Source organism: Lonchura striata, chromosome 1 (assembly GCF_050655825.1).
Source record: "Lonchura striata isolate lonStrDom1 chromosome 1, ASM5065582v1, whole genome shotgun sequence".
NCBI lineage: Eukaryota > Metazoa > Chordata > Aves > Passeriformes > Estrildidae > Lonchura > Lonchura striata.
In genome coordinates, this window is record NC_140703.1 from 114020841 (window position 1) to 114048169 (window position 27329).

The 27329-nt window shown below is 45.4% G+C and overlaps 1 protein-coding gene across 2 annotated transcripts; it reads left to right on the forward strand.

Moving 5' to 3' along the window:
* Nucleotides 1-20075, forward strand: TMPRSS3 (transmembrane serine protease 3). Of its 2 annotated transcripts, XM_085586780.1 has the most exons (13): nt 1-1809; nt 3110-3254; nt 4922-5032; nt 5913-6029; nt 7413-7536; nt 8538-8663; nt 9332-9375; nt 10110-10275; nt 13077-13246; nt 14614-14709; nt 15849-15991; nt 17135-17287; nt 19938-20075. In XM_085586780.1, the coding sequence occupies exons 1-13, from the start codon at nt 1792-1794 to the stop codon at nt 19956-19958; spliced, it is 1434 nt and encodes a 477-aa protein (XP_085442906.1). In that variant the 5' UTR covers nt 1-1791; the 3' UTR covers nt 19959-20075. The 2 variants fall into 2 exon arrangements, with proteins under 2 accessions (XP_085442906.1, XP_085442898.1); XM_085586772.1 differs by lacking the exon at nt 19938-20075 and having other exon boundaries at nt 17135-18268.
* Nucleotides 20076-27329: the final 7254 nt, after the last annotated feature.

A 27329-nucleotide genomic window follows, 5' to 3' on the forward strand; every position in this document is an offset into this window, starting at 1 on the left:
ACCAACCTTACACCCCTTGTGATCTTTTCTGACAAAACCTGACATCCTGTTTTCATAGAATCTGCACCTCTGAATTTTTGTCGTAGGGTGGCTGAAAAAGCAAAAGCTTTTCCTATCTGCCCTGGTGGAACAAGATGAGGAGCCCAAAGGTAACCACCACAGTCAGTGTGAGCTTGCTGAAGGTGCTGAGGTGGAATCTTTTAGCTTTTCACTCTAAACTGTCTCCCAAAAGCCACGAAATCCACCTGAGCTGCCACTGTACCAGGGGGAACAAGAGGGGCTGTCCTGCAGTGTGTAGGAAGTTAGTCTGGAGGCCAAAACTTTCCTTTGGGCTCAGTTTTCAAGTCCTCCTGCCCATATCTTATGTGGCTCCTGCTTTGGTCTTCTCAGCCTAAGGCAATGAACAACCCAACTGTGGAATACTAAACCCAATGTCACATCACACCCTGAGGCTGAGCTTGGAGCAGATCAGGGTGGAAGCAGGGAGCAGAATTTGTCCTTTGCAGTGGTGCCAGTCCCACTGTGGGAGCCTTTGCAGAGCTGCCCTGGCTGGTCCCCAGCCTTTCCAGCATGGCCAGAGTGGGTGAATTGGTTTGAGACAGTTTATTCTGTCCTCATTGCAAGTATCAGTGTTCCCTCTGGAGGACAGGACACCTCACCCCGTGGACTGGAAAGATCACTGGACTTCAGGTCAACTGGAATGAGCCCTCATCTTTTACCTGCTTTGGCTGAAGTTCCCCTTGGGACACCTGGCCAGCTTGAGCTGGTTCTCCAGCCACTTGGAGAACCTTCAGAACTATCTGAAGCCTGGTGGGGAGAGTATCTCCATTTCCAGGGAAAGCTGCTGAAAGAGTGACACAGGAAATGATGAAGGATTCTTGACGTCATGGCTTAAGTTAATAGGAGGATGAGGTGGTGTCCTCTCCTTTGGAAGTGCCAGTCTCCATTGTGCACAGAAATGGGACTGAAGAGCTTCTCCCATCTCAGCCACATTTCAGGGACATGGAAAACTTTCATTTCCTCCCTGGCATCTCGGAGTGTAACTTGTTTCACTTACACCCCTGTGGCTTTTTGCATCATCCTTCCTTCTCCTTCCTTCTTCCATCCTTCCTTCTAGCAGAAATCTCTCTTCTGAATCAAAACAACCCAGACAAATTTTTACTACCCTTGAGCATTCCTTGCAGCTGAACATCCGTTTCCATTTTCCAAATCCCAGAGTACAACTGAGCTGATCCTTCGGCAACATGAGACGCTGCTCTTTCACAAACCCCATGCAGGCAACACGGCGAAGGCTAAACCCAGCAAAGGAGGAGCAAGGTGAGCCTGTGAGCTGTGTGTGCTCAGAGATGAAGAAGAGATGAGGAGATGAAGAGATGAAGAGATGAAGAGATGAAGAGATGAAGAGATGAAGCCCTGGGGCTGCTCTCCCCTGCCAGCCACAGCTCTTGGTGTTCAGGGTCCTCACTTTTGGCAGAGGACGAGCAAGCGCTCACGTGGCGTTCGCGGGGCGCCTTTGCTAAGGGTTTAGGGGAAGGTTTGCACATCTCACAGTGTTGCCTGGTGTTTTTAAGCTAATTAAACAGCGTGCTGAATTTTTATCTGCCCCTTTCCGTAGCCATGCCAGCCGGGGCCACCCGATACCCCTCTCCAGGTTGGGTTACACGGGCTGCCCTCGATGCCACGCGCGGCGGCCGGCTGGAAACCTTCCCCGAGCACAGAGGCTCAGCAAACTCCGAGTTTCCTTTGGGTTGCTTTTGATAATGAAGAAGGAAAACAGTTTTGTTTTTAACTATGACTTCTCAGGAAGAGGTGAGTGAAGCTTTGGGAGCATGTGATAGCCTCTGAATGAGCGAAATGTCAGTGTTTGGCTTGCATGTAATTTAGTTCACAATGCTGTTTTGTTTCCTGATGGGCAAATTATGCCCCAGCAAGAAGGCTTTTTTGCTTTTAATATTCAACAATCATGCTGGCAGATTCTCTACAAAGTTTAATTTATGTTCAATGAAAAGTAGGTGAAATTTTACTAAATGAAAGAGCATAAACCTTATTACTGAAACGTAAAAAAATACTCCAGGCTATACTCCATTATAGATATAATGTCACAGGTAAAACATGTATTGTTTGCGTAAAATGTGTTATTGTAAGCATTTTCTGGGACTGACTCTGCAAAAATACTCCTTTTACAGCTTACTACCTCCAGTGCCTTTAACAAACCTGAACCTATTTCACATCACTCTGAGTTCAAATATCTGATTATTTTTGCCATTGTGCAGAACCAGAGTTAGAAATTAGCATTTCAAATCTATTTCCCCCAAATTCTAGTGTAGAATTCTTTAGTTTTTCCCTGTGTAGTAAGTTATCAAAAGTTTACTGGAGTAAAATTCCCCTGAATGAGGATCCTGTCAGGCGCTGTGTTGCTGTCCTATGCATTTTAGTCTTTCTCTTGTTTTCTGTTGCAATTATAGAGCAGGGGATGGATTCACAGCCCCAGTGTGAGTTATTAAAAGTAGCTCTGGTGCTTAGACAAATCTGATCAAAAACTAACCTCAGTAGTTTGCTGGTAAATTAATTAGAAGCGCTATTCTCATGAAAATTAAGTACATAACGATGTATTGTGTCCAGCTCTGAGGTCCCCAGCACAGGAAGGACGTGGACAGTGCTGGAGTGAATCCAGAGGAGGCCAGAAAGATGCTCAGAGGGCTGAGGCACCTCTATTATGAGGAAAGTTTTGGAGAATTGATGTTGTTCATCCTGGAGAAGAGAAGGCTCCGGACAGACCTTGTTATGGTCTTCCAGTACTCAAAGAGGGCTGCAAGAAGATTTAGATGAAATGTTAGGAAAAAATCCTTCACTATGAGTATGGTGAGGCCCTGGCCCAGAGAATTTCTGGATGCCCCTAAATCCCTGGCAGTGCCCAAGGCCAGGTTGGGCACTGATGCTTGGAGCAGCCTGGGACAGTGGAAGGTGTCGCTGCCATGGCATGGGGTGGCACTGGATGAACTTTAAGGTCCCTTCCAACCCAAACCATTCTGTGCCTCTAAGACAACATTATAATTATTATTTTATTTCTTTTATCTTTTTTTTTTTTTCCCCTCTTCTCTTGAGTCAGGTTCAAGAGACAAATCCCACTACTGGAAGTCTTGAAATCATCTCCGTTACAGAAGATGAACCACCAGTACCACAAATTCAGTTTACCTTCAAAAGATTTTTCTTCATACCACAAGCAAGAGTGGACCCGAGTGCAGATGGATCTGGTAGGGACAATCCACAGCCCTCTGACCTTTGCAATCCCAGTGGCCACAGCCCTCTGACCTTTGCAATCCCAGTGGCCAAGCTGTGCTTGCCCACCCAGAGCAAGCAATCACACTGAGGAGGAGGAAACACGACCTCCCTTCCCCAGGTGTGAGGTTTGCCAGCTCAGTGATGTGATGACATCTTGTGTCGACTTGCACGCACAAGCATTTTCCACACCCAGATTATTCACACAGAAGCAAATGCTTCCCCACCCTTTCCAGACACATTTTTGAATGGTTTGTTTGAAATTTTGCCAACCTGGAAATTGGTCCATTAAAAACCTGAATATACAATGCAGCAGCCTTGGAGGATTAGCATGCCTGTTTGCTGCTTTCCAGTGATTTCAAAATAACCATGGGTTCCAACAGAGGCAGGCTGAGCTTCCAGAATGAAAATAGAGCAATTTAATTTTCTAGTCCATTAGCTGCTGCAGCTGTCTAAGATTTTTGGCATCCCAGACACCAACTCCATTGCCAAAACCAGTTACTCAGCTGCTCCTGAGAGTCTGAGGGATCTGGGATTTACCTAGAGAGTCTATAAACCCTTGAAGACACTCCTTATCCTTGACTAATTGTATCTGCCCATCTCAATTATAATGCCTGAGCAATGGGAAAGTGAAGACCCGAATAAACTAAAATTAAAGACAAGGTTCAGTCAGTTCCTCTGTGCACTCATGACCCAGCTGTGTTTGCTATTTCCCCACAGTTTGCCCTTTGTATATCAGATTACATTTGAGACAAGTGAGCCACTCATTATTTTCAGCAGAATCTCTTGCTGTCTTCCAGACTGGCAATACCACTGAGTAGAGGTCAGCTCTGGAGGTGAGTGGTTGGTAAACAGATCCAGCTCATGAAACATGTTCTGCAATAACACTTGATGTATATTTTAACTTTAGATGCAGCTTTTTGTACTTGAAAACTCAAGACTCAGCCTTGAACCATCACTCAGTTCTCTTCTTGCTTTTATAGCAAAACTTTGAACAGATGACTTTTTCACAGTTTTTGAGACTAGGTAGAGGATCCTGGTGGGATTTTTGTTTTGTTTTTGTTTGTTTTTTTTTTTTTTTTTTTTTCAAATTTAACTTTCAATCATTTACAATTAACCTTGCTTCCAAGTCCAAAGGGACCAGAGAATTTCCTCCCTCTTGTCTTGAACTTCTATTTATGAGCTGCACACAGGTCTGATTACACAGACAGAAGAGGTCTGAATTTAATTTTTATCCCAGGGCTCAAGTTTTCAGCAGAGGTGCTCATATGCTAGAAAAGCTCCCAGTGGGATGTGGCCCATGAAAATGAAAATTTGGAGCTCACATGGTTGATTGCATTGAGGACAGGCCAGGTGCTCTGCAGGGGCACAACTTAGACCCTCCCAAGGGAAATGCTCAAGGGATTTGAGCATTAATAATAATAATAATAATAATAATAATAATTTAGCAGAACAGCCCCAAAACACTTGGAACTTTCTTATTCCCTGAAAAAGCAAATCTAAATCTCTTCTGGTGAGGTCAGCTCATGAATTATATCCAGGAGCTATTGATGATATCTAATTTAATGTTAGATAAATCTTTCTGATTGCCAGCTCAGAGAGGTTTAACCTCACAGAAGCTTTTTCTCTCTCTGTTTTCCAGGAGATATTGAACCACCTTCAATGTGCCATGCTCTTGTCTCCCTAAAATACTTCCCATATATCTGTGGTTTATTCCTTGCAGTAACCCTAGCAGTTGCCATTGGCCTGGGTGGTGAGTACCATTAGTTATTTATTAAGTTCTCACTTAGCCATTCAAATGCTCAATTTTTCATGAGCCTTTTACTGAGAATGGAATTAAACTGCTACTGTGGCTTGTTTGTGGAAGTAAAAAATCTTGTTGAGGTGATGGCTTTAAATTTTATTTACATGTAGGGATAAAATAGGTCTGGCACTCCTGAGAGGATTGGTGTAATATTTACAACACTGGGGAACCTGCAGCTTCAGGAAACCTTTCTCTAGAAAAAATTTTTCAGCTCCCCTCTGGCAATGAGCTGAGTTTAGAAACTGGGGGTAAAAAAGCTCCTGTGGGTAGCCCACACCATATTTTTGTCTTGTAATTCACTTTCTCAGTTTGCTTTCAAAGAATTAAAGAACTTCCCCTATCCAAAACAACTTCTATAAAGGAAAAGAAAATGCAGAATGAGTTTAGCTGTGGCTGGGAAGTGTGACCTGCCCAGGTCCAGGGGTTGTTGTGCCTCCACACCTGGAATAGGGAGCAGCTCGTGGGAGCTTGAGGCATCCCCCGGGGAGAGCGAGCACTGGATGTGTTTTCCAAGGGTCTCCCCAACTTCCTGCTGAGGGTCTGAGGCACCAGGCAGGAACTCACCCTCGAGTGAAATTTAAACTGTGCAGAGGGAGCTGGGAAGAGTCAGCACACACAGCAAGGCTGACTCCTCCTGCGAGTCATTACTAATAAATGAGTTTTAGCAGCACCACGTAGCAACCTCCAGGTTGTATTTCAAAAGTTCCTGGAGTACAGGAGCTGGCTTTTCCTTAGCAAGACTGAAATCTGGACAGATAATGGAATGCAGAACTGTTAAATTAAAATCCAAGTGTGTTTTCGTTGCCCTGTGTTCTTTCATTCCTTTTAGTCCAGTACAACTGCATTGGGAAATTTCGCTGTCGATCATCCTTTAAGTGTATCCAGAAATCAGCCAGGTGCAATGGTATCTTCAACTGTAAAGAAGGGGAGGATGAGTACAGATGTGGTAATTCAATTTTGATTATAAATCCCTCCTACCTCCTCCTGTAGAAGTGGCAAGTTATCAAAGAATGCTTGTTGTAAAGATTTTGGGTGAGACTAGAAAGACAGAGACCAATGGAATATCTAAATCACCCTTTCAGAGGAACAATCTCTCTGAGGTACTGACTTACAGTTTATGAAAAATCAAACTACTTTTTAGATAAATGTGATGAATATGGTTACTGCCATTTTTGATAATTTTCTCCATTAGAAGCCTAGATGCTTTTTGACTGCTCACATTTCTTCTTCCTGCAAGGTGTAACCCCACTGCCTTATGATGTGTAAATACAGAATACTCTGTATTCACTGGCACACCGTTGTGCTGTGTCAGTTTTGAAGATTGCAAAATCCTGGTGTTATCTTAAAGGATGTGGGAATGGGAGAAAGCAGCCTTTTGTGCATTCAGTGCTGCAGAATTTGCTGCTTCACGTGTGAGATGTATAACTTCTTTCTGAATTTCTTTATGTGGTAGTTTTGGGAATCACAGGGATGCTTTAAATTGTCTGTGTGGTATTCACAGGTGGTTGTCGTGTTCACAGCCCCTGGAGGGAAAGGATTCTAATGTTAAACAGAATAACTGGGTTTTAGCTCAGTGCATTTTTAATCCTGGCTCCTGTACCTACAGGTAAGGAGGCAGCACAGCTTTCCCTCTGTGCAATAGTGACAAGAACCACGAGGTTTTGGCCCCAGCTAACCCTACACAATGTGTTCAGCATTTGGAGAGCTTTCCCCAGGGAGGCTCGAGGTGTCTGTGGAGCCAGTGGCAGCACCTCTGCTTTTCCTGTCTTCCTTTGCAATTCCATAACACTGGAATCGTGGGAACGTGTGGGAAAGCCCTGTTCAGCAGCGACCACGTGCATGGCCTCCCTTCTCCCTCACAGATGTGCCCTTTCCCAGGTCCAGGACAGCTGGGCACAAGTGCATCCACCTGTCTGACAGAGGATGTGCTCACCACCTTCATCCCTTTCCCTCACCATGGGTTTCCTCAGGGCAAAGCATCTGCAGCTCCAGCTCGCTGCAGTCACCAAGACTTGCTTAAAGCTCACTGGAGGGCCAGGCAGCTTCCACCACCTGTATTAGAGCTGGCATCCCCATGAGCAAAGATTTTTTTTTTCCCCTAGCTGTCCTCGCTCAGAGTACCTTATTTCCCTTCTTTAATGGAAGGGGAAAAAAAAAAAAAAAAAAGCACAGAAAAATTCTGTCAAAGAATCCAAATGATGAGAAAGATAAGCAGTGAGCCAGAAAACCCAGACACCAGAGCGGTGCCTGGGCACTGCCATGTGCCTGTTGTGTGCCTGATGTTCATCTTCACAGCTCACTGAGGCTTTTCTTGTCCTGAATCCCAAAGTCAGGCTGAGTGGGAAGAGGGCAGTGCTGCAGGTGTTCACCTTCGGCTCCTGGCGCACAGTCTGCTCTGACGACTGGAGGGCAGAGTATGGCAACACCACCTGCAAGCACCTGGGCTTCTCCAGGTATGGACACCCCTGCCAGCAACTTCATTGGGCCTTAGGAACAACCTCTGAGGTCTTCAGTCTTTCTAACATAAACCTTGTGCTAGTTTGTGCCTTAAAAATGATTCGACAGTCCACCTTTGTGAGTCACATCATTGAGGAGATTTGAGATTATATACTTGTACATGGCAAATACCTTTTATTATTGCTATAAATCCTGCATGATGGCTGAATACAGTGGCTTGGATAAATCTTCCCTGTGTGATGCAGGTGTCCAAATCGTATTTGTCACTCTAGTGCCTTTTAGAGAGGCACTAAAAACATATGAGCATTTTCAGTTCTTTTACTTCCCCTGAAGGTAAATTGTATACACAATTCATGTCATGACATCTGATAGGATTTAAGCTCCACCTCATAATTAGAGAAGAACATGGCAAGGCACTTCTTGCTGGATTGATCTCATTCTGGAAAAAATACCATTAATTTCACAAACTTGCACAAAACAGAGAAAGATTTGGAGTCATGATTTGGCATAATGCTCTGTTATTTCTTACCATGGCATCATTCTGATTTCTGCTATAGTTAGCAGTATAAAGATGCTTTGTATAAATTCATGTTGCCTTTAGGATAAAATACATATCAATTTTTCAACAAAGAAGAGAAGAAAATATTAAAAATTATTCATCCTCCCTGCCACAAAACATAACTCTAGAAAAAGGAGAAAATGAGCTTGTATGTGGCTTAGGAAATATGCCAGCCACTTACAATTAAAAGCTTCATTGTGATATTACAATTAAACTTTATTTTCTCTGCCAGTTAAATGCATCTCAGCATGTGTGGCTTCCACACATGATTATGTCAAAAATACACGTACGTGGTAAGGAGCATAGGGGGAGGAAATAATTACTTTTATAGAATGCCAGCATCTGATCATTTTGGTTTTCATTAGCAGAACTGGTGAATTATTTAAGCAGATTGCTGCAATGCTGTCTGGGGAAGCTGTGTTTTTGGTTTATTTGCAGTTATGTGAGCTCAGGTGACCTGCCCGTGGCTGCAGTTGAAAAACAGTTCCAAAGACATTTCGTATCCCTCAGCCACTGGTTCTCAGCTGATCAAGGGACATCCCTGCACAATGCCACCAACCTCAGGTATGCCTCAGTGCTTCGGGAAGACAGCAATCAACAGAAGGGGACTTACTGATAGTTTGGGATTGTTGCTTTTTTCTGTTTTTTCAGTCACGTAGGACTTTGTGTTTGGTGGTGTTACACACGTTAGACTGAGGTTCAACAGCACTCTTTCTGGAATATAAACTGAGTCTCATCCAAGACCCATTAAAATCAACAAAGGCTTTCAAATGAGCTGTTTGAAATGACTGTCCCATGATGCCATTTTTGCAAATGCATTGGCACCAGGCACCTCTGTTTTTCCATTATGAAGCAGTTTGTTTCAGTTTGCAGACCATTACACGTTTCCCAGTGGGTTTATGAACCCTTTATAGTCCATTTACTCCTGATGAATGCTGGTTTTTCTTAGTTACCTTCCAGTGAAAAGGGAGCAATGGATCCAAGGAGACTCCAGATCTTCCCTTGTGGAAGAGAGAGCCCCTCTTCAGCAGGGCAGCAGATGGTCTTCAGCCAAGCTCCCAGTTTCAGTATTCCAGTTAAAGGTCCTGATTAGATTGGATGAATTCATGCCTTTGTACCTCTTTCAATAGATGAGTTATTTATGTTTATGTGCACAGGAAAATGATATAATATTGAAAAACCACAAGGTATTTGTGAATTGGAAGTAATGCTGTGCTGTCTTCTCATCTTAGGGAGGAATGCACTTCTGGCAATGTGATCATCTTAAAGTGCTTGGGTAAGAATCAGAAAAAGTGAAAATAAAAGCAGAAACTCTCCTTCTTTATCCACTGCACAGAAAGAGTTGGGAGCAACTGTGTACTCAGGGCATATTATGCTATCAGCTTATCACATCGAAGAAAAATTGTATTTTTTATGTAAAATTTGAAAAAAATTCAGAAGGTGAAAATAGGCTTGGAGGGCAGATTGGGAGCATGAGATAGTGAGAGCATTTCAGTGAGAATCCCAGTAGGAAGTGTATATTTAAGGACTGTGTGTTGAGTCCATGGGCTCACACTGTAATTCCAAGTCTTTGGCATCTTGGCAGGAAAAGGGAAATCCTGCCTTAATGGAATTTCCATCCCACACCTCTCCATGCCACCTAGTTCTCAGATTGAGATACAAAAAATCAAAATACAACAGCAAAATCACCACGAGGTGATGAGAGGAGATGCTTGAGCCTGCGTGTGTGTGACCTTGAGGATGAAGGAGAGCAGAGCAGAGGGGTTTCAGAGCTCAGCTGAGCACTGCACCTGCATGGAAGGGAGAGACACGGACCCCACAAACCCCAGGCCATGAGCAGGGATGGGAGGGAGCAGGAGAAACCTCTGGGATGTGGCCATGGGGATGGGGTGGGGATGCTCCAGCTGCAGAGACCTCCCACCCCAAGCAAGGCTGGGAGGAGAGGGGCTGGATGTGACCCAAACCAGGGCTGTGTTTCCTCTCTGGAGTGTAACCTTTGCTTCCTGGCAGCGTGTGGGACCCGGGCCAGCTACGGGCCGCGGATCGTGGGGGGCAACGCGTCGTCCCCCCGGCAGTGGCCATGGCAGGTCAGCCTGCAGTTCCAGGGCCACCACCTGTGCGGGGGCTCGGTCATCACCCCGCTCTGGATCCTCACGGCCGCCCACTGCGTCTACGAGTGAGTGCCCAGATGTGATCCCTGCTCCCCAAACCTCCTGCTCCCAAATCCTCCTGCTCCCCAAAACCCCTGCTCCCCAAACCCTCTGCTCCCCAAACCTCCTGCTCCCAAATCCTCCTGCTCCCCAAATCCCCCTGCTCCCCAAACCCTCTGCTCCCCAAACCCTCTGCTCCCCAAAACCCCTGCTCCCAAATCCCCCTGCTCCCCAAATACCCCTCCTCTCCAATCCCCCTGCTCCCCAAACCCCTGCTCCCCAAACCCCCCTGCTCCCCAAATACCCCTTCTCTCCAATCCCCCTGCTCCCCAAACCCCCTGCTCCCCAAATCCCCTGCTCCCCAAATCCCCCTGCTCCCCAATCCCCCTGCTCCCCAAATCCCCCTGCTCCCCAAATCCTCCAGTTCCCCAAATCCCCCTGCTCCCCAAACCCCCCTGCTCCCCAAACCCTCTGCTCCCCAAATCCCCCTACTCCCCAAATCCCCGTACTCCCCAAACCCCTGCTCCCTAAATCCCCCTGCTCCCCAATCCCCCTGCTCCCCAAACTCCCCTGCTCCCCAAGCCCCTCCTGCTCCCCAAATCCCCTGCTCCCCAAACCCCCTGCTCCAGGGATATTCTACTTGCTCTTAAAAATAACCTGCAGGACGCACTGCCTCATCCGTGGTCAATGCTTTAGGGGTTTGGCTTTTATGTTTTTCATGTTTGTAGTCCTGCAATTCTTCAGTGTATAGCTCTAGGCTCCATATAAGAGTGTTAACTGCTGCTGTCCCATTTTGGGCACAAAAAATTCCTCTCTAGACCTGGGAATCAAGGACACCCCATTGTCTTGAGCCTCAAGAAATGTAGACCAAAGTGTGTTGGGGGGGGAGCAAACGTGGAGTAAATACTTTATTACCTGAAGCTGTAATTGGAATATTAACCCCTGTGAGGAAATGATACTCGCTTCCAAAATTTTAAAAGGTTTATTAAAACCTTATCAAAAATACAACAGAAGACTGCATAGAGAAAACATTACAGTGCTGGGAGCAGAGGATCTTTCCCACCATGTGCTCATCCACACTATGGAGGTTTCACATTTGTAACCCTTTAGCCTCTCCCAAGGTTCTGTCCATCTACTCCTTCACCATCCAGTGGTGGAGTTCACTTCCTTAAATCTTTATTGGAGGTCAGGTGCTGCCATAGTGCCAACCCTCCCAAATGTCCCAAACCCAGGCTGTCCCATAATAACAATGCAAGGGGGGTAAAACTATAAATCTGTAAAACTTCTCTTAACATATATACATGATATTTGCCTTTTAATTGTGAGAGTCAATCATGGCATTACTCGTCTATCGCACCCCCAATATGCAAATGGACCAAACTTATAAGTGTGAAAATCCGTGACCTATATCCACTTTGTCTGCCCTAAACGTACCTAAAGACCCTTCAATAAATATAACTGCTTTTTATTCCCTTAATTTTGTCTGACATCTGTTTTTAAGGTAGTCCTCACAAAGGTATCAACATTTTAATGTTCCTCTCTCTTTGTATGAATCTTTATTGGAAAAAAGCTTCCCCAAAAAGTGATCTAAACCCAGGATCCCAGTTTCCAGATGTTCTGACCACTCCCAGCTCCCTGATAAAACATCTTAAAACAAGATTGAAGTGCTATATTTTAGGTATCCCAACCTGCAATTTCTGTAAATTGCATGTACAAAATTTGTATTTGACTTCTCTGATCCACTGGAGCTCCAAAATAAATTGCAGGATTCTTTTCAAGTTGACAGGATCAATCAGTGATTATAAGTCAGTTGTACTGTGCTTTGTGCCCTTTGCCACTTACTCACTGCTCCTTTCTATGCAGTTGAGGAGGTCTGCAGGCTGTAAATAGATGCTAAATAGTTATTTAAACTCTTCTTCTTTGTGTAATTACAAACATTTATAATGAGCTCTCTGGTTTTGCAGCCTTGTTTGATGCAAATAGTGCAGGAGCACCTCTTGCTCTTACAAACTCCAGGCCACTTTCACCAAAGACATTTAGACAGCAAAAATGGGATTTGTCTGACCACTTTTAAGCACCTATCACATGGATGCCTTCTTCTGAGTAAAGTCTTGTACGATGCTTTTATACCCAGTAGAGAGAAGAGATGAGATGGACAAACCCCACTCCTAATTCCTCTTTAGAGCCCTGTGTTGCCATAAAAATAATTACTTATGAATTCAGCATTTTAGAACCTTTGTCCTTGACTTTGTCCCCCCAGCCCAGGTGGTTGTGGTGTGTTTGAAGGGTGATGGGGATGACAGCTGGCAACACAAACCACATCCCTGGAGCCTTTTCCCAGGGGAGCGAGGCCAAAAGGAGAGGAGCTGCTCATGTGCTGGAGGCTGAAGGATGTGCCAGCTCATGAACTGGGGCAGAAACACCTTCCAGAAGGGAGGTTTCTCCTTGAAAATGCCTTGCCACAAGTGCTGCTGAGGTCTGGCTGAGTGCAGGTGTGCCAGGGTCTCACAGGATCTGTGGGGTCTCATAGGAGCACAGACAGCTGGCTGATGAAAAATTCAGATATTCATAGTAGGATACAAATAATTGCCCTGATAATGTACCAGTGACCCAGTGTCTTACTAAGATTAGTCACCCGGTGTCTTACTAAAATTACTTTTGCATTTTTAATAATTAGATGCAAAACACAGCCATTGTTAATAGAGAAGTAAGCCAGTACAGCAGACTGGAGTTATTTGCCTGTTGTATGTGTAAGCTCAGGGGACAATTAGAAAATCCTGAGGGTTTTCCTGGAGGTTTGACTCTCTCTTCTACCTCTTTGTTCCAGCCTGTACTTGCCGAGCTCATGGAGCGTTCAGGTCGGTTTTGTGACTCAGCAGGACACCCAGGTTCACCCACACTCAGTGGAAAAAATCATTTACCATCGGAATTATAAACCCAAGACTATGGGGAATGACATAGCACTGATGAAACTGGCAGCACCTCTCACTCTCAATGGTAATTTATCTCTGTCAGCTTGCATTTGACTTTCTCACCTTCCCAGCTAAAACACCCCTGTCCACACAACACCAGCAGAAACCCCCCAGGCTCAGTGTGAGCAGCTCCTCTGTACTCTATATCCAGGCATGGACAGCAGCAACGTGCTGCAAAATGTTCCCAGTCCACTCTGGTATTGATTTACTGCAGGCATTTATTAATAGGCAAACATTAACTTTATTCTTTCTAAATATTCTTCCTATCTAAAATAAACACCCTGCCTCATTCTGCTTGGAGGTCACAGTGATTTTTATCATGTCCTTTCTATGAGTACTGGGGGATTCAGAAGTGTCCAAAGCTGAAAATCAAGCTTGAATTTCAAAGAGAAGAGAAGGTAATTTGAATATAATGATGATTTAAATGAAAGCAGCTTTTATTTTTTCAATTGGATGCTACCTGCAGTTGATACAATGAGTTGAAATAATATCCAATAATATTGTATGAATTGTAATACCTGCCAATAATTCCTAATCACTGAGAGCTGGCTGCAGAGGGGAGCTTGTGCTCTTTGACACATCTAGGCAGTCGTTTTCTAAATCAGTTCTCTTGTAATGGATTAAAATTTCACTTTTAGTGAAAATTAATCTCAATTTTTTTTTGTTTTGTCTCTCAGATTTCTGCTGATTTCTTCTGCTCATGAATAACTTTGGGAATAAGGAATATTAAGGGATACTTAAGGAATAGGGAATAGTAGGAAGGAATAGTAAGGAACAGTAGTGGCTCTGCACCTGAGCACGATCCCACTGTGTTCCATGCTGGGGGCTTGATGCCTTGAGCTGGGATCACTGCACTGTGCAGAGCAGAACCACTGGGAGCTGCCCAGTTATATTGTGTAATTCCCCTCCCTTTTCTCAGCATCCATTTGTCCCTGCAAGAACCAAGCTCTGATTTTATCCCATGAAATCCCATGTCCCAGAGTGCAGAGGCACCAAAACTCTGTGAGCAGATGGGTGGGAAGCAAAGAATCCAAAAAGTTTTTTCCGGCTCCTTGTCTCACCCCAGCAGCTCTGGGGCCTCTGATCTGCCTTTCAGCTGCATTTCTTGTTTTCTTATTCTTCAATTTATTGACCTGCTGATACCTCCTTGTGTTGCTTCATACCAAAAACTCATTGGGCTACTGTGGGTGTTGTCTCAAATCCTCAGTGTTGCCCACAAGACAAAAAGCCTGCAGAAAACTGCCAGGCTATTTATGTGGGGAGTGGGTGGTGTTCATCACAAGTTCATTGCAAGCCAAATCTTCAAGTTTTCCTGAGACATAGAAACTTTTTTCTTTTGCTAAATTTTGATTCTCTTCTCTCTCCCTTTTTTTTTTTTTTTTTTTTAAATAGGTCACATTGAACCAATCTGCCTGCCCAATTTTGGTGAACATTTCCCAGCAGGGAAAATGTGTTGGGTATCAGGATGGGGAGCAACTGTGGAAGGAGGTATTTTAAATTGTCTGCTGATGATTTCACTACATGCACACATCTTACATACAGTAAATACAGGATTTGGTTGTGGTACTCTTTAACACTAAATTTTATGGAATATCTGGAGGGGGAAAGAAGACATATTACTAAATTTTATGCACAAACTGAACTGCAAAAGCACTGTGCAAAGTCATATCACAAGGAGTGGATGGATATCCTCTGAAACAGTTGAAAATTACACATATAAAATGTCCCCAGTGTTGTACTCAGCCTCAGTCAAACAGGATGTGCCCTTTAGAACTCCAAGCATAGGAGGCACAGCATGAATGCAAGAATTAACCATCCCTTTTTTTTAGAGAAAGAATATATGTATTTTAAGGCACATTGGCTGATGTAGAAATTGGATAAAACAACATCAAAAAGAAAAGGTTTTGGTTTTTTTTTACCATGACTCATGGGTCATGTTAATCAATAATATAAACTGAACCACCTTCACGTGAAAATGGGTGAATTGTCACCCATTAATTGTTTTTTATCACTCTGCATTCATGTCATTGAATGTGTTTCTGTTGTTCAGAGAACAAGAACAGAACATTACCTGACCCACAGATAACAGCCAAAGGTGGGGAGAAAATGAAAGCAAGGTTTGCCACATAAAAAAAAAACAGCCCTGAATTGACAATAGGCAGTGTGCAAATACTCCCATTTGTAGAAAGGACCTGTTCAGGCTGTGAATGAAATAAAACAAATATTTATAAAGTAAATCAGATGTTTGCAGATGATTTGTTGACTAACAGAACAGGTGATAAATTCAGAACAGGTTTTGGCACTAGTATTGAACACAATGTTCAACAAGCTTTTTAGTTTATTAGTGTCATTAATTGTGTAGTTTGAAGTGGAAACACACAATGTCCAGATTTCATTGTTGTTTTATACACTCTGATAATCCACATCTCTACAGAGTGGATAATTGCTGTGTTCTGTAAGTGATGAGACACCAAGTTGCCTCACTTTTGTCTTGGCATTTAACCATGTTTCTTTCCTCCTTCCTTGCCAATTCTTTGTATATAAAACATTCTCTGTTTATAAGTGGAGATTATTTTCAAGGACAGGAAGGGTTTTTTTCTGTTTTTTTTTTTCTGTTTTTTTAACAGGTGACACATCTGACACCATGAATTATGCAGGTGTCCCTCTGATTTCCAATGCAATTTGCAATCACAGGGATGTCTACAGTGGGATCATAACTTCTTCAATGCTTTGTGCTGGTTTCCTAAAGGGAGGAGTGGACACCTGCCAGGTATGGAAGTTTCCAAACTGCGACTGTGCTCATTGGAAATGGAAAAACATGAGTGATAAGCTATCAGGAGGCACTCCCAGGCTTTTCTTGGGCAAACATTTGGGTTTGTGCCATTTATTCTGCTTACCACAATTATCAATCACTGACCATGTGCATTCACACGCTACAATTTCCTTTTTATACTTCTTCTCTGGATCTTATCTGATACTTCTGGAGCCAAATTTGCTTAAGACCTATTTTGCTGCATGTGCTGCAGCACGGTGCCATCCTTTCTCTGCTTTGGCTGTGACCCCTGCACTGCACTGAACTGCACTTCCCTGCACTGTGAGCAGCTCCAGGGACCTGCAAGGTGCAGAAAGCCCATGGTGAAAAGCCAGATAGGGCTGGGGAGGAATTCCTAGTGGAAGATGTCCCTTTTCCAAGCAGGGGGCTTGGATCTACACATACTTCAATGTCCCTTCCAACCCAAATCTCTGTGATTCTGTGAACTTCACGTTTCTAGATTTGCTGCAACCCAATCACACTTGGGACAAAAAAAAAAAAAAATAGCAAAGGCAGTGGGTGTCTAGACCTGAATTTCATCCCCTTTTTGCACACAATCTCCTCAAAAAGGCACTTGGCACCAGCTCTGCCCAGGAGAGCTGCCCAAAGGCAGCGTGCTCAGCTCACAGCTCCACGTGACAGGAGGAGCCCTGCTCACCAGTGGGACAGCCTTGTTCCAAATTCCCTTTTTTCCATTGGTTTTGCTGGTTCTGATTCTTGTAGGACAGGAAACTGCTCCAGCAAAAATGGAATGGGAAGCTTTCAGTGCTTAGATGCGAGTCCATTGAGATGAATCTGCACAGCAAAGTGTCTGGGAAGGGCTGGAAAAGCAGGCAGGAGCAGGCAGGAGAGGAGGTGAGATGTGAGCTTGGTGCTGCAACCTTGGGTTCAGCTCAGCTCAATAGCCAGGAGCCAGGGAATGAAAAATATGGTCTCATACAGGTCCCAAAAGTCTCCAAGCCCTGCTGTAATGTGCTTTTCCCAGGACCCAGAACCTAGCAGAAACAAGAGATTTTGAATTACTGGACTATATCTCTCCCACACAGACAATCCCCTCCTTTTCTGGGACACTAAAATTTGTTTTTATTCTTTTTCCCCCAGGGAGACAGTGGGGGGCCTTTAGCCTGTGAAGATATGAGTGTCTGGAAGCTGGTGGGGACCACCAGCTTTGGAGTGGGCTGTGCAGAGAAGAACAAGCCGGGTGTCTACAGCAGAACCACCTCCTTCCTGGACTGGATCCACGAGCAGATGGAGGTCTGGGCTGGCCCTGCTCCTCCACCTCTGGCTGTCACTTTGTGCCACGCAAAGTGGGGTTTGGCCATATCTGTCAGAGCTGAGCTGTCCTGGGTGAAGACTGGAGGGGACAGGGACAGGGGACAGGGACAGGCCCTGGGGCAGAGCAGGGTGCAGGGGTTTGGGGACACCACAGAGGGGTGGGGAGGAGAGGACAGCACATCCACAGGGGTGGGAATCACAGGGGAGGGACACTGGAGCAGCACAGGGAGCAGGGAGGTGTGGAAGGGCTGAGTCAGGAGATGGGGGCCAAGGAAAGAGATCCCTGGGGACTGTGGTGTGTGCAGTTCTGGTGCCCCAAAATAGGAAGGGCGTGGGAATGGTGGAGCAAGTCCAGAGCAGGGACACAGAGCTGCTAAGAGGACTGGAGCACAGGCTGGGAAAGGTGTGGCTGCTCAGCCAGAAGAAAAGTTTATGTGGAGACCTCAGAGCACCTTCCAGAGTCTGAAGGGGCTACAGGGAAGCTGGAGAAGGACTCTTTGTTAGGAATTGTAGTGACAGGACAAGGAGTGATGGGTACAAATAGAAAGAGGGGAAATTTAGGTTAGACAGGATGAAATTCTCCCCTGTGAGGGTGGTGAGGCCCTGGCACAGGTTGCCCAGGAAGGTTGTGGATCCCTGGCAGTGTCCAAGGCCAGGTTGGATAAGGCCTGGAGCAGCCTGGGATAGTGGGAGATGTTCCTGCCCATGGCAGGAGAGGCTGGGATGAGCTGATCTTAGAAGTGCCTTCCAACCCTTAACATTCTGTCATTCTGTGACTTAGTTTGGAGCCCTGGGGCTGCTACAGAGAAGCCTGAGGAGTGGAGACTGCAAAGAAATTGCAGAGGGATCACGGTGTTGGCTGGAAGGAGAGCAGAGACAGGGAAGTGAGGGGACCCTGCAGCCACTTTCCCCTGACCCAAGGGTGGCCCAGTGACAGGAGAGCAGCTCTGCTGCTGCCAGCACCTCTGCAGTGCTGCCAGAGAGTGCTGGGCTCAGTCAGCTGGGCACAGACAGGCACTGTGCCCCGGGTGGGACTCCCAGGCAGGGCTCCTTTGCCTAGGCAGGGTCATCCAGAGCCATCCCAGGGATCCCAGGCTGTCCTGCCTGGCTCACAGGATATCCTGCAGAAGGATCTGCAGCTTGCCCTGGGCTGCATCCACCACCCATCCCCACGGGGCTGGCTCAGATACCCTGTGCAGGCTCAGGTGGTGCCAAGTGCACTAAGACACCTCAAGTGGCACCAGGCAGGGCAAGTGCAAGGCAGGAGAGCCCTCCTCCAGTGCCCTGGGAGGATTCTGGATGGGTAGAGAGCTGTGCACAGGCTCTTAATTGTTATTGATTAATTGTTTAATTAATTCTCCTGTCTCGTTCTGCCTTGCCCTGGCAGACAGAGCTGCTGTTCCCACACCCAGCCTGCTGGGATGAGGGAATGCATGGACAGCAGTGGTGCCATTCCAGCTCCAGCAATGCAGCAATGCAGCAATGCAGCCAGGTGCTGAAACCACCCCTGTGGCCATCTCACTTGTGAAATACGTGAGGCTTCCTCCTCAAACCAAACTGCCAATATCAAACATTCACAGACAAGCAAATGCCCAAAATAAGGTGATGGGTGCGATTTCAGCTCAGCCCACATCTGAGTACTGGATGACACACACTGTTTTTACAACCTGCATTGCACATGATGATTTGTGCTCTCACAAGCCTATCTGTCACTCAAAGAAAACAGGAAAACAGAATCTTTCTCAGTCTTCAACACCTGTAATATTAATTTATTTTATTCCCCCTGAAAATGTCATTCTGATTTATTTGCATATACAAACATGCCAGATTAAGAGCTCATATCACATGAAATCACGGCTCTCCATTATAAAGTGATCAAGGGAGAAAAAAAGTACAGCAAAATCTTTGTTGAGCCAAGTGCTAAAATATTATTGGACTTTTTCAGAAGGATATCCTTCAGAGGTAAGTTTATCCCCTTAGAAAGGATTTTCAGGTGCAGCATGGAAACATGGACACTTCTTAATAGACTCTGAAGCAAACCTAAAGAAAGGAGAACCAGTGTGCCTTTAGAAGTGGGGCCAAGGAAATGGCTTGTACCTGGCAGAGCTGTACTGGGGCATAGCCCAGATCAAACTGGAGCAGAGAAGCTTTGGGGTGACCTAATTTCAGCCTTCCAGTGCCTGAGGGAGCTGCAGGAAGGATGGAGAGAGACTATTGACAAGGGCCTGGAGTGACAGGACAAGGGGAAGTGGCTTCAAACCAACAGAGAGTAGATTTAAATTAGATGTTAGGAATAAATCTTTTCGCTTTGAGTGTGATGCCACCCTGGCACAGGGTGCTCAGAGGAGCTGTGGCTTCCTTGAATCCCTGGAAGTGTCCAAGGCCAGGCTGGACAGGGCTTGGAACAACCTGGGATAGTGGAAAGTGTCCCTGTCCATGGCAGGGGGGTTGGAATTGATGATCTCTTCCAACCCAAGCCATTCCATGTTTCTTTGATCCTGCTGGCAGGATCAGCTCCTGCAGCCCCTCAGTCCCCTTGGAGACCTGGGTGGGAAAACCCTTCCAGAGCTCCATGGGTGGCAGCACCAGCATTTGCAACAGATGCATAAATGGGTTTTTTTTTTCCCAGAGAGAAGAACTGCAGACCTGAGGGGAGTGGCTGTGCTCTGGGCTCCTGAAAACCCACATCACACTCCAGCCCCACAGAAGGACCCAGCCCATTCTTCTGAGCTCTGGACCTTCACAGAGCACCTTTGACTGTTTCTTTTGGTTACTGGCAACTGCACTTGGTGCAAACTGTTGCACATTCAGCCTGCTTTGGGTGCAAGAAGCAGATGGACGATGGATGATCAGCATGTGTGTTTACTGTCAGCTACAGATTTTACACGGAGGAAAAAAAGCTAAGACTGATAACCCTGGATGCTGTCACAATAAAGTTTTGCAGAAAAAGACTAGAATAACTATAGGTCAGTTGCTCACTGTTATTTTAGTGCTTACCTTCCAAGAAACAGACTACAAAAATATCTTTTCTCCTGAAAGTATTCATATAGGTTCACAAGAGGTCTGTGCTCTGTTGCACAGGCAGCAGCAGCTTCCTTTGAATCCAAAAGCAAGCAGGAAGCAGAAGGTTGGCACTTTGGACAAGTATGTTCAACTCTTAGAAAAAATAATCTCTGAATTCAAATGCATTATCATGTCGCTGTGAACAAAGGTCATAAAAATCAAATTCTTACGTGTTTTCCTGCAGAAAACAGCTCTGAAATGAACAACAGGTTGTAACTTGACTGGAAAATTCTGAGGTTACTGAACTTAAATGGAAGAGGAGCTTCTTTATGCCCTGCTTTCCCTCCTTTTCTCTGCTAATGGGACAATGCAGACCCCACACTCTTTGTGCCTCTCAGTGACATCAGTGTGTGGATGGACTGCTGCCAGCCAGACAAAGGACAAAATATCTGAAATGCTGCTGTGGTTTCCTGATTTCCATTTTAATACAACAGTCTCAGCTATTTTTAGGCTGGAAAATGCCTGATCGTTTGACACTTGCCCTTTGTAAAAATCCCAGGGTGAAAGTTGTCCATTTCAGAATTGATCGCCGAGGATGGCGTGGCCTGAAAAATGGATAATATTGTCAGAGCTTTCCAATATCAGCCCAAATTGATCTTATCATCTGATCAGGTGCTGGTGATCTGCTCGAGATGTGATTTTGGATGCAGTCTGTGTGCTTCTAAATCAGTGTTTCCATCACCACTGGTGCAGGAAAGCGCCGGCAGAAGCAGAACTTAATTTTTGCTGCAATGCATCGGGTCAAATCTGAGAGAAAACAGCAAACCCACACGGACTGTGGTTTGCAAACCTTGATATCACAGGACACTGCTTCAAAACCTTTCACCCTGACTGAAGAAACTGCAGTGCAATGGAAACTTCCCAAGCCTGCATGTTGTTAAAAAGAAGAGGGAATCATTATTGCAAAGCTGACACCAAAACTGGAATTAATTTGAACTGACAGAAGCATGACAGAACTACAACAAAGTATGTTGAACCCTTGTGTAGCTAAGACATTTTCAGAAGAGTTTTAATGTTCATTGCTTGTTATGATGACATTTTCACAGCCCAACATGGCTGATATTTTAGTATTATCAGCAGGCTGGAGATGAGTGTGCTGCTCTTGGAGCTGACAGTGTTGCTACTTCATATTTCTTAAAGGACCCCTGAAAATTCCTTTTGAACTCTCCTGTTTCTATAAAAAGACTGTATGATAAGTATCCATTGTGGTCTGCTTTTGTACTCAAGAGAAATCCAGTGTAAAATGTGGAAAGCTACTGAATTCTTCCCAACCAGAAGCCACACTGACCCCCAGATCAATGACAATCACTTCTGGGTAGACCCAGCCCTGTGAGCCTGCAAATCTTCCTTTTTTCTTCCTTCTGATTTTTGTTAGACCCCTTGCTGTGCTGTCTTAATAATCCACAGGCAGGACATAGAATCACAGAATCATGGAATGGTTTGGTTTCTAAGGGACCTTACATCATCCAGCTCCAACCCCCTTGCCACATAAAAGAGTCACTCCCTACAGCTGGATTTTCCTGCCCCTCCATATGCCATTAACATTCATGCCAGAGGCTTTAAAATAAATATAATCACAATATGAACATATTTATTTATATTAAGCCAAGTGAATATGCCTGGGGGTTTAGGACATTTGCTGTGGGTGGTGTTTTGTATGGACATTATGTTTTATTCAGGACTGATGAATTGGCCATCAGTATTACAGTATTTAACTGTGCACAGAAGAATAACTCTTCAAAGAGTTTTTAAGGCAGGTTAGCAAACTTTTCCTTTTCCTTGGGATTTCTTCTTTTCATTCAACAAAAATCATTTTCAACAGCACACGTGCAGGTACAGAGGGCTGCCAAAGCAGGTGGGGCTGAAGGCAGCTCTGGTGTAAGTAATCCTGATTAGGGGTTTCATGGTAAACACCTTGGGAGTGTTTAAGACCTTTATATTAGGGGAGTGTCTATTTGCCACGTTATTAAAGAAGCTGATGAAACAGCCTCTGGTTTGGGAGCTTGATCCCTGGTGTGATACAGGGTTAAATTACAACCACAGTAACATGTCACAGACTGTCAGGAAATTAATCCAATGTTCTCCACACTCTGGACTTCGTGAGACATGTCCAGCATGTGAAGAAAAATTCCTTTGCCATTCATCATCTGCTCCTGTCACCATGACAGTTTAGCCAAAAAAAATGAGAAAAAGCTGGGAACTTTGGATGAACCACAAGCGACTTTTATTCAATATGCAGTTTTCCCAGAGATTCTGAGAAATATCACATGGATGAACTCTCCTTTGGCCAATCCAAAATATTTTTTTTTTCCACTTCTGATGTACAAATAAGCAGAAAACTTCTGTTAAGAGGCAGAGATAAGTATAAAAGAAGAGCCTATGACTGGTGTCTGAGGAAGCCAAAGTGCCTTCTTAGAGGTGACATGCATTTAACTTGCTTTTGACATGCTTTTAACACATCCTGCACCAGAAACACCCCAGCACAGAGGTGGGGATCTGCCCAGCTCTGCTCTTAGGACAAGGTTCAAGTAAGTCTGTAAATGCAAATTTAAGAACTGCACATTAAGCTTAACAAAAACTTAGATCTGAGTGTTTTTAGAGTGTCTCCAATATCCAAAGAAAGCAGGTTGAAAGCTTTCACCCTAAGTGCTGCACTGTGCATCCTGCTGGTGCTGCTTCCAGCCTCGTTTGATCCCTGGGAGGTGCACACCCTCCAGCATCTCTGGGGGTGCAGCACTGGTTTAACATCTGCAGGCCAAATTTAATTCCTCCAACAAAAAGCCCTGTGAGAAGCAGTATCAGGGCTGTGGGCACCAAGAGCCCCAGATTACACAAAGCACAGTAAGAAAGGAGCTTACCTGCTGTGTTTGACTTTAGGGAAGGTACAAGGAAGTGTTTCTTATCTGGACTGAAAGAGCACACTCGATCATTGCCTCTAATCTCTCTTTTGATGTGTTTAACACGAGCAGAGGCTTCCAAGTTTGTTTTGTTGCTTTTGTCACGTGTTTTCTTGCTGGTGGAGCTCCAGCCCCTGTAGAGGACAGCAGGTTGTGGCCCCAGCATCGACACCAGGTGCATGAGTAAGTTTTTGAATAGTTTGCATCATTTTTGGCAAGGGAGAGGTAAAAACCTTACAGGTTGTCAAAATTCAACTAGACCAGTATTCCCTGATCAAAAGAAAACTGACTCCATCACCAGTTCATTTCCCTGAAGAGAGCTTTGATAGTTGGAGCAATGCAATGGTAATAGGCAATGAGCAAGAGAAAAAAAGATTATTGATTTGCCCACCTCCTAATGCTGAGTGTATTTACTCAAGGTAAATGCAGGCACAGGGCTGGCAGCTGAGCCAGGAGCCTGGCCTTGCCTCAGGCACCCACGTCAGAGCTCTGCTCTGAGGCTGCCAGCCTTAAATTGGTCCCCCTGGAGCTCTCAGGTGAGAGAGGGAAGGCAGGTGGGGGGAAAAATTACAAGGGAATAGAAAAGAACAAGAATGCCTTGAAGCACCACAGCATGAAGCACTTTGAGAAAATAATTTGCCCTTAAAATCACCAGTGAATCATAATTCCTTCCTACAGGTTTCCCACTGTTTGAAGGACATTTTGCACAGGGGGGTCAAGTGGAAGGGAGTTTTAGATCCTTTTCATGCAACTCCATGTGCCATTTATTTGCTCACCTTTATTCTAAGCAGCATTATCTCTGTCAGAAACAAATTTGAAATGCTCATAACCATGTGAAGCCCACAGCAGATGGCAGCATACAGCAAAATTTTGCCTCCATCCTCTGTTAAAAAATAAATAAATAAACGCTGACCAGTTCGTGCCTCAGCCACCAGCAGTGGAGAATGCAAATGCAATCACAGCACTTGTCACATTTTTGGCTGTTTGAGGAGAGGTTATGAGGAGGGGACTCTCAGGCACCCGGGAGTGTGGTCAGAGCATCCCCAGAGCTCCCCAGGTGTCCTCTGGTGGTGCTGGCCCCAGCTCCCCAAATTGTGTGGCTGCTGTGTGCTAGTGCTGCTGGCTTCTCATGCTGTGGGATGCCCTGGAAATCACAGCCTCAGGATTTTTCCTGCTCTGATATATTGTTATTTTGAAAATATTTTAAAAAATTTACAGTGGAATAGCAGTAAGATATCACTGCAGAGCTGCTTTGATCCAGAGAGAGCTGTTGAGCAGTTTATTATCCACATCTCCAAATACCTGTCTATTCCCAGTGGGGGCTGAATTTATAATTGGACATTAACAGTGAAAAAGAACCTTCTCCTTAGAAATTATTTTGTCACTCACCCAAAACAGAAAGAAAAAAGTTTATTTAAAGGTTTAGCAACCTTCCTTTTTATTAGCACTTTTACTAGGACTGGGATGGGATCACAACTTACAGGACTCAGGGAAAAAATATTTCTACACACATACCTGGTGCTACACACTTCCAGCCACGTACAGGTAACTGAATTTTAGGAAGCTGGCAGGGAAGTGGAAGTGAAACCTCCAGAAACAAAATACTTCATTGCACCATGGCTGCAATGAAGAGGGAAGAGAAAGGTGACACCGATTCAAGATTTCCTTCACCTCCTCCTCCTGCTTCTCCCTGCAGAAGGAGGGAAATGTGTCCATGGCAGCTGGAGATCTCCGTGTCCCTGTCACAGCTCTGCATCCCCACAGCCACCCACGCCACCATAATCCCTGATTTTTATAGCTCCTCCTCTGCAATACCCCAGATCCTCTCTGCCTCTCAGAGACCTTCTTGCCTCACAAGCCCTTTGCTTTCTCCACAGGTCAGTGTCCCCAAATGCCAACCTTCCCTCTGCTGGCTGTCCCCCACGTGCCCTGCCCATGGCACTGGCTGGGCAGGCAGCAGACCATCATCCCAGCAATGATGCCAAGCCAAACCTGCCATATCTCTGCTTTTCCCTCAGTGGGAACAGTCAAAAATTGGCACAAAACCTGTCGGATGTTGGTATCACCGTTTCTCCTGCAGTTTCTGTCTCAGATTCTGTCCAACAGGATGAGGAGTGTTGAGGTGTGACTCCAGTCCCACACAGCTGCCTCAGAAGAAGAATCAGAAGGAAAAGGTGAACCTTGTGGCTTGAGATAAGAACAGTTTAATAACTGAAAACAATCATGCTAATAAAAGCAACAACAACACTGAAAAGGAGAGAGGGAGAGAAATAAAACCCAAGAGACACAAGTGATGCCCAGTGCTCACCTTGCACTGAGCAATGCCCAGCCCAGCCCCTCACAGACATTCCCCCAGTTTCTGCATTGAGTATGAGATTCCACAGCATGGAATATCCCTTTGGCTACTTCAGATCACCTCTTCTGTCCCTCGTGGCTTCTCCTGCAGCTCCTCACTGGCAGAGCATGGGAGAGTAAGTCCTTAGTTTAAGGTGATCACTACTTAGCAACAGCCAAAACATCCGTGTGTTATCACCATTATTCTCCTGGTAAATCCAAAACACAGCACTGTACCAGCTACTGAGGAGAAAATTAACTCTATCCCAGCCAAACCCAGGCCATGGGGTGATTGGGGGACTGGGCAGCCCAGAGGGAGGAGGGCAGATGTGCTCCCTGCTTGCAAGAAGCAGGCAGAACCCCAAGGTCTAAGATCACTTCAAGCCTTCATTCCCACCCAAAGGCAGCTCCCTCTCCTGCTCCCCAGCTCCTCACCCCTCTTGTCACGCTGCCCTGTGCCCCTGTGACAGTCCCAGCCAGTCCTGGAGCATCCCTGCACTTGTCCTGCTGTCCCTGCACAGGTGCCACTGGCAGCAGATCCCTGTCCCTGCTCCTGTCACCTCTGGGCTCCAAGCACTGCTCCTTCCCAAGGGAACACAGCCCCACTGGCCACCCCTGCCAGCTTCCTAAAATTCACCTCATCCTTCACTCTTGTGGGACTGAGCCTCCTGTGTTCACAGAGAAAGGGGGCAGAGGAAGGAATGAAGCCTCAAACTGCAGATAGGCTTGGAAATAAACATAAGCCAGCAACCAAAAAGGGAAAAAAATGCCTTGGTAAAGTTAAAAGCTTGACATTTGTGGTTTATATCCAGGACCTTCTGCTCCCCCCTTTCACAGTCCAGGAGCTCCCAAAAGGGTGTGTTTGGTGGAGATTGGGCTCCACAGAGAAATTCAGGGCCAGGTTGGTGGCAGCAGAGGCAGAGCACACCTCAGTGCCTCGGGGGGCTGTGAGGAACCCGAGCTGTTCCCCTCCCTGCCAGCAGCAGGTGCAGCAAGCTGGGAGCATCCCAGTTGATGTGTTGACAAATGCCAGACCTTCCCTCTGGCAGCCCTGCCTGCTGTGCAGTGCCAGATGTGCTGCACCTGTGGATCAGCCCTTCCCAGCTTTCTCAGCCCGAGGGCAAAGTCATTTTAAACAAAGTCAGGACCAGCTTGGACCATGCAGCCAAATGACTTTTTATTTACAAGTAGAGATGCTTCTTTATTTATGTTTCTTCCCTTTCCTGTTCACCCATGTATATGCATAGGTATGTGTTCATATTGATAAAGTTTTCTTTTTCTCTTCTCTTCTCTTCTCTTCTCTTCTCTTCTCTTCTCTTCTCTTCTCTTCTCTTCTCTTCTCTTCTCTTCTCTTCTCTTCTCTTCTCTTCTCTTCTCTTCTCTTCTCTTCTCTTCTCTTCTCTTCTCTTCTCTTCTCTTCTCTTCTCTTCTCTTCTCTTCTCTTCTCATTTTTGGCAGCTGCTGTCCTGGTCAGCAACAGCTGTGGTCACCAACATATTTGGACTGGAAATTCAAAAATGCTGCTTCAGGTGATTAATTTATTCCCTTCCCATTACAGATGCTGATTCTAGGACCCAAAAATCCTAGTCCCTGCCTGAGATATGGATTTGCTGGAGAGGAGGGTGATGACTGCTGTTCCTGAGAGCCCTCTGGGTGCTGCCAGCATCCCTTTGTGAGCCAGCAGGGATGTCACTGTGAGACCTGTTCTCACAGGGGGATTTGTCACT